At 38.8% G+C, this 7,636-nt stretch overlaps 1 protein-coding gene across 1 annotated transcript; it reads left to right on the top strand.

The window, feature by feature from the left end:
* Nucleotides 1-223: 223 nt before the first annotated feature.
* LOC149501163 (uncharacterized) lies at nt 224-3,778 on the top strand. The gene is made up of 2 exons (XM_089734188.1): nt 224-1,637; nt 2,533-3,778. The coding sequence occupies exons 1-2, from the start codon at nt 1,419-1,421 to the stop codon at nt 2,617-2,619; spliced, it is 306 nt and encodes a 101-aa protein (XP_089590314.1). The 5' UTR covers nt 224-1,418; the 3' UTR covers nt 2,620-3,778.
* The last annotated feature ends 3,858 nt before the right edge of the window (nt 3,779-7,636 follow it).

The raw sequence follows: 7,636 nt of genomic DNA on the forward strand, positions 1-7,636 counted from the left end.
AGACGTTCTGTAGGAATTCAGCTAAATTAGGAATGCAGTAACGGTGGCTTACTTTATATGCTGTTATATTGTGTACGTTAAATGGAACTTTGTTTTATTTTACGTATTTTTGTTGGTATACGGCGGTAGACAAGCTAAGCGAGCGCTATGTTGTGCGTGGCTGGAGAGACTGACAGCCTTTGCCTCCAATCAATATTGTAAAGTATAAAGTATATGACGGCGTTAACGATATTTATGTTATATAGCACGTGCAATAGGAGTGACTCACACAAGCCAGGCGCGCCGGCCGTGTCGTTCTACTCGTAAACAACAGCTGCAACAGAAGTGACTCATAAGCCAGCTGCGCCGGCTAGTATAAAAAGGCGGAACGTGCCTTGAAATGAACATTCGTTCGACTGCGTTTGCCCGGTGCACTTACTATATCGTTGTTACGTTGTGTGATTCAGTGACTGTTGTACGTACTGGTTAAAGTTGGACAAGTGTTAAAGTGAATTGTCAAGTTAACATATTGTTGATTAAATCAGAAACCAAAGGTGACTTCGTTTTACTTGGTGTTCAACAAGATAATATCTACCCTCAAGCTTACATCAGAAGTGAGATCAGGACTCTACTCTCACTGGCGTGACGTGTTTGAACATGTTCGAAGTACAGCAAAAAAAAACATGATGCAGATCAGAATACTAGTAGTGGTACGCCACAAGAGCGTGAATGCAGCATACGTAAGTCGTGTAATAACGTCTCTGTTACCTCGATGGAAGATCTGAGCCACGAAGAAATCGTCACATCTTACGTTCTGGCTCATGTTGCCCAGTTTGACTGTCGACTTCATCACATGGCATTTACTAACGGAAATACAACACGTAACAAGCTATTGCAAGAAATTAAGGCAAGTGCAAATCTCAAGTGAAACTTCGATCGCAATAATGGATCTGTCATGACGAGTGGGTAGTTCCGACACGAATCGTTTTTAAGCCAATGACTACTGCTAGAGTTACATGGCACTAGTACAGTAAACCAGGACATGAGACTGTGAATTGTCGCTGAAATTTTAGAATCTACTCGATTCAATACCAATAACACTACACGTTCGATGACTTCGGGCTCCAGCAAGCAAGCAAGCAAACAAGAAAGCAAGCAAGTTTCCGTGGGGAAGAAAAATTGACACATCTGAAGTCGTCGTGACCTGTAAGATAAGACGTCTGGTGCGTTCGTGTCTGGCGATGCGGCGGTGTTCGGGTTCCGCTGGCGGATGCAAGTTTTTCCGGTGAAGTGCGTGCTTGTGCGTGCTTGACAAGTGTTCGCGGTTGGCTTCCTCAGTGTGGGAGTAACATCGTGTAAGAGAGGTGGAACCCGTAAAATTGTAGTTTGCGTGGTGGCTGGTAAGATTTGTTGCGGTAAGAAGTTTGCATGGTGGTAAAATGTCTTGTGAGTCTGCACAGGTAGCCGGAGGTGAGACTTCCGCGGTCGCGGCCCACCCAGTCCGCGAGAACCGGGCAAATCGCCTCGACGGTACGGAGGCCGGCCGACGGGTCCGCCAAACTACGAGACCACGCCTCCAGCACGGACTGCCGATATTGGAGCCCCCGCGCTCCGGCTGCACTTGCGCTAGGGCGCGCCGCCTCGTAGGAGACTGTGAGGTATCATTGAATAACTCTGACTGCGATCGCGCGCTGCCGGCGTCACAGCGCGGCGACGTTCTCGTGGGTAAGGACATGGCACCAGACGGGTGCTCCGTATAGTCCCATCGACCGCACGGGTACCATCACCCTGCCTATTTCTGCCGTGAAGCAGTGGTGTATTTCGGTTTGAAGGGTGGGGCAGCGGTTGTAACTATACTGAGACCTTAGAACTTCTATCTCAAGGTGTGTGGTGCGTTTACGCTGTGGATGTCTATGGTAACCACTTAACACAAGGTGGGCTGTGAGCTCGTCCACACATTAATACGAAGAGCATAATCAAACGAAATTAGATACGAAGTTTAAAGGGCCGTTTAAAGTAGTTGAAGTATTGGATGGTGTCGATTTAACTTTGACTCTCACACATTCGCTTAAGGCTCGAGCTGCTACTTGCCTCGCAAAAATACAGCCTGGTAAGATATCCTGGCCTACTATTAAAGAGATGCTGACAAAATTATCTAATGATGCAAGACCACTTCGACCTGGTTATTAAATTTGAAATGGAAAGCAAAAAGGGACCAGCTGAAGCCGGTATCCAGCTATGGCAACTTATAAAGAAGATTCCCGACGCTAATGTGCCAGAACAAATAGCCACCGGATTTGTTATATCAATACTGTCGCAGTGTGATGAAAGAATCCGTCGGGAATTGAACTCTGTCGTTATTACCACAAAAAATCGTCTATTTCACACATTACGTGGCTTTACCCTCAAAAGAAAAAACGAAGATCCTGATAAAGAACCAAAACGCTCTCGAAGTTTTTTTCCGTGGAAGCTGCCATTTCTGCGGAAAACCTGGGCATCGTGCCGAAGGGTGTTGCGACAGATACTGCTCTCAAACTTTTTTCGATATTCCAGCAAAACCTGAACAACCTCCTCATCCGTGGGCGCCCGGCTCTCGCCTGCAAATCAGCTGTTACGTGTGCGGTGATGCGAGTCATGTAGCTTCTGGGTGTTCCATGCGCTACAAGAAGAAAAACGACACTGCTCCAGGTGCTGTGGCAGGTGCAACCAGAGACGTCAACGTGTGTTCCAGAGCTTCAGTGTGTTACAGATAAGTGGTTTTGGCTTCCCCTTTATGTTCCATTGAGGGTCAGAATGTAGTCTTATAAAACAAAGCCATAGTAATTTATTCAATGATAAGCGGTTTCATGAACAAGTCACTCTTTGATCTGAAAGTAACTTAGACCAATCATGATGGCAAGAGCACTTAGGGGATATTCAACTTGCCCTTAATAGTGCACGTTGTCGAGTAACAGGGTTTACTCCAATAGAATAGACGTTTGCCGTTCAGGGTAGTTCACTTGAAATATCTAAAGTTTCAACAGAGTGATAATCCCTCTAGATTAGATCTTGATTTAGCACGGTCGAAGACCGGCGAAAACATAAAAAAGGGCACAAACAGAAGCTTGGTTTAGTCGAGGCAAAGCTAAAGTCAAACTCTTTTCCGCTGGGGATTTTGTTTTCGTAAGTTGACCGAAAATGTAAAGGTCCCTTCAACATTACTGCAGTTTTGGAAAACGATAGGTATAAATTGAGACATGTAAATAGTTCTAATAGAGTGTACAAATTTCCCCATGAAAACTTACGTGAAATACCTCGAGGCTCGTCAGGCCTACTAGAAATTTCCGAAAATTATAGTGACGATGACGTGACGGCGTACACAGATGGGTTAATTAATCTTGTTCATGAAACTGATCTTAATGATGACGACTCTATCACTGACAATAGAAGCGACATTTTTGTCCGCAAATAGCAATACAGCAAACATAGTCTGTGGGTAGTGATACAATGTCTGTAAGCTCAGGCACCTCAGGTGCAGGTGTTGGAAATGTAGAAAACGATGGTCGGTCTCGCACTATTTCTGAAAAAATTCCGTATAAATGTTCTGGTTTAAGAAATGTTTTAACAAACGCTACCGTACACGCAGATTAAAAAAAAAAAAAAAAAAGAAAAAAAAAAAAAAGAGAATTGTATGTGGCTAGAGAGATGTTAATCCGGACTAGCAAAAAAAAAAAGAGAAAAAAAAAAAAAGAAAGTGTGAAGTCATTGAAGGGTCTGTCCGGTCCAATGGCTTGGCTATAGGGATTTTCATCCAGATTAGCCACAACAATTAGCTACAGGGATTGCGATTCGGTCTAGCATTATCCGGTCCAGTTCGAAAAACTGAAGGGATAACAATTCCGGTCTAAGTTAAAAGGGACATACTTACATACCTGAAGAGTTTTAAATGAACTGGCCCAGGTATGTAAGCAGTCTGAATGTTATATATAGCCAGTATAGGATTTTCTGAAGAATTATGCGAACCGAACCGAACCGTACTAGATTGTTAATATCATAGACCACGTTTTAAGTTGCATCTGTTAATGTCAGGATGAACGAACACGTTTGTTGTTCACAGACATACCATAAGAATGCGCGCACGAGGACGAGCGCACGTCAGTATGGCCGTGACGGCGTTAACGATATTTATGTTATATAGCACGTGCAATAGGAGTGACTCACACAAGCCAGGCGCGCCGGCCGTGTCGTTCTACTCGTAAACAACAGCTGCAACAGAAGTGACTCATAAGCCAGCTGCGCCGGCTAGTATAAAAAGGCGGAACGTGCCTTGAAATGAACATTCGTTCGACTGCGTTTGCCCGGTGCACTTACTATATCGTTGTTACGTTGTGTGATTCAGTGACTGTTGTACGTACTGGTTAAAGTTGGACAAGTGTTAAAGTGAATTGTCAAGTTAACATATTGTTGATTAAATCAGAAACCAAAGGTGACTTCGTTTTACTTGGTGTTCAACAAGATAATATCTACCCTCAAGCTTACATATACTAATATTGTAAAGAGGAAAGATTTGTTTGTTTATTTGTTTCGAATAGGCTCCGAAACTACTGGACCGATTTGAAAAATTCTTTTTCCATTAGAAGCCGACATTGTCCCTGATGAACATGGCTACTTTTTTTTTTGTTTTTTTTTGTTTTTGTTTTATGTGTGTTTTAATGTTTCCGAAGCGAAGCGAGGGCGGGTCGCTAGTATTAAACTAAATTTTCTAAACTATTTTATTATGTTTGTCTTTTTTTTTATAGAATTCATATTGCATAATGGCATTAAATTATTAAGTTCTCCATGATTTTCGATGTGATTAAAGCTAGCTGAGTGATTAGCTTTTATTCAAAAAATAGTTACTAGGATTAATAAGTATCTTGTCCTCAGTACATTTACTTTGTTTGACAGAGCATTTTTTTTTTTAATGATAGAGAATCGACCCTTTCCTCTCTCTCTCTCTCTCTCTCTCTCTCTCTTAACAATTAACTAATATTTCGAGATCATTAACACCTTCAAACTATTTTAATAGCAGATTATAGTAATAAAATTATCGATTGCATACAAATTGTAGCTATTAAACCATAAATCATGAGATAACGGTTGTTTATAAATGTGTCATGTTTACCGCGTGTTTTGATATTTGGGTTGAATTTAATTAAACGAAAATCAAGATTTTTATGACGCGCATATCTTGAGATTACGTTTATATGAAGTTTATGTTTCTGTAAATGTGTACGTGGAATTTATTGAAATAGGAAATGGCCTTCGGTTTAGTTAATATGATACATGTGATGTGAACGACATTGGTGCATTTTAGTTATGTGTGGTGTTATTTTAGAGTTTCTGAATCCATGAATATTTCGCAAGAGAATTTTAATATAGGCCTGTTTGTCCTCACATATTATTCAAAAATAAGTAAAAAAAGCAGATCGAATGTTACACTCCCGTATGAGTATACGGCTATCTCGGCTATTTCGTATTTTCATGCCATTTTATACCAGTTATATTTGTATTCGTCTACTTTGAAGCATTTTATGATTACTTTTATAAGTTTAAGTTTCATTTTGTTTTACTAGTAACTCGGACATTGTTGTCTGTAGTTCGACGCTAGAAGCTACAACAACATAGTGCTCGACTCATATAGTCTATAGCGAACTTTTTATTAGTATATTGTAATTTAGTTCCAGTTAAATATTATTTCAATAGGAGATACAAGTTTACGACTCACACGCCATTTTTGAGCTACAGTCACTATTAAAGAGTATGTAACATTATTTTTGATTACTAACTACTATTTATTCGCGTTATAGTAATAGCAGTATTACGTTATTCTCTTACCCATAATAAACCGAGGGCCTCTTTTGAGCACTAGAAAACAAATTTTTATAGGCCGTAAACCCCTCTGCTTGTATATAGGAATTAAAAAAACAAAAGCACAAAGTGAAATTGGAAGGTTGTTTTTTTAAAGCGGTATTCTATGTTTAAATTTAGTATTATTTAGAAAATGCCAAACTTATACATATTTGAAGGATTTAAAAATAGTTAATCGTCATAACAGTCGATCTAGTTCTCAAATAAATTTATTAGTGAAAACGTTATTTGAATTTTATCAACTTAGCTAAAATTTATTTTATAAACTGCAAAAACTTCTCATCTATCAAGAGAATAATAAAATTGTAGAATTGTAAGAAATTATTCTTAATAGTTCTCTCCTTATCTTTCGTGATTTTTGTTTAAGAAGATCCACTTGAACACTGATTAGTATTGGTTCGATTTCGAGACGAATTTGACATAACGGAATGTATCGCCCGGGTGGCACCGGTTCTGAATCATGCCTTTTGTACAAATTAGATGTTATTTGTTTAAATTATAACTGTGCTTGTGGATTGTTTAAATATTTATAAGTTTTTTTTTTGTTTTTTGATCGCTCTTTCTTCTCTTTCGTTGTTTTCGGACTTAACGTGTATGTTAATGAGGATGTATATTTTAATGACGTTCGTCAATTACGGCTGCGATGGCAGCGTATAATCTATGGCGACGGCTCTCATGTCAAATAAGTTGGACAGGCTAACAGTTTTTTTTTATTCCGGCCCCGACCCCTTGATATTGGTTAAAGAGCTTATAGGCATCGACGTGGATGTGGTCACCCACCTTGAGGTCAATGTCTCAATTGATTTATATAACGACTTTCCCACTCGTCAAAGTAGAATGTGTGGTTGCTTGAGTGTAGAAGTAGGCAAAGTGCTGGTATTTACCCGTACAGCCTTGTAATAAGTCCTTATTGATAATAAAATCAAATGTACTACATCGCAGTCCGCAATTAAGAATTTGTCGTCGTCTAAATACTCTTACTTTATATCAATGGTAATTGTTTAGTGCAACACACTCTACTCAGCTTCTAATGGTAAATAGTATGTTTGTGATATGCTGAAAAGTCATGATTTGAATTATCTAAATTGTAAGTTTTTTTAGTAAAACATAATGCGATATTAAATTATAATATTAGTATTAAATATGTTACGAAGACTAGCAAAAACTGATGAAAATATTATAACCAGTTCATCTTGGAACACTATTTGAAACTTAAAATAAATAATTGACCGAACGATCCTCGAGTAATGACGTGACTTCTAATTTCTAACCCATTGCGGTAGTTGAGCCTTTTTTTACCAGAACGGTCAGTTAATTTTAGAAAAGTAGTAGTACAATTTTTTAACAGGAAATGCGAAATGCAGGTATTAACACCATACAGCCTAATCTTTTATATATTATTCTGATAGATGAAAAATAATATGAAATTTAAATTAAAGGCTTAAATGTATCATAGCGTTATTAAAATAACGTTATAATACATTTAAGCCTGAAGAAATACTTTATTAACAAAATATGTAAAACATTCACACAATTTCGCTCCTCGCGTTCCCGCCAAGAATATTCAATTTTAGAATACTGTTTCAAAAACATTTTCTATAAAAACAATTTCTAATCAACAGTGTGACACAAGACGTATTTCTTAGAAGATTAAAAGTAAAAATTTCTCCTTTAAACTGATCGTGTGTGTCAAACGGTCTGAAGATAGGACGTTGTAGTGTTTATCCGCACTTGACCGGTATGTTTAATAGCTGTATTTGCACAAACA

Source organism: Bombyx mandarina, chromosome 17 (assembly GCF_030267445.1).
Source record: "Bombyx mandarina strain Sakado chromosome 17, ASM3026744v2".
Lineage (NCBI taxonomy): Eukaryota > Metazoa > Arthropoda > Insecta > Lepidoptera > Bombycidae > Bombyx > Bombyx mandarina.

Excerpts from the sequence above, each read along its gene's own strand:
- LOC149501163 (XM_089734188.1), top strand. The coding sequence starts at position 1,419 with ATGTCTTGTGAGTCTGCACAGGTAGCCGGAGGTGAGACTTCCGCGGTC. Across the intron at positions 1,638-2,532 it reads GCCTCGTAGGAGACTGTGAG|CAAAACCTGAACAACCTCCT; the intron begins GTATCATTGAAT and ends TCGATATTCCAG.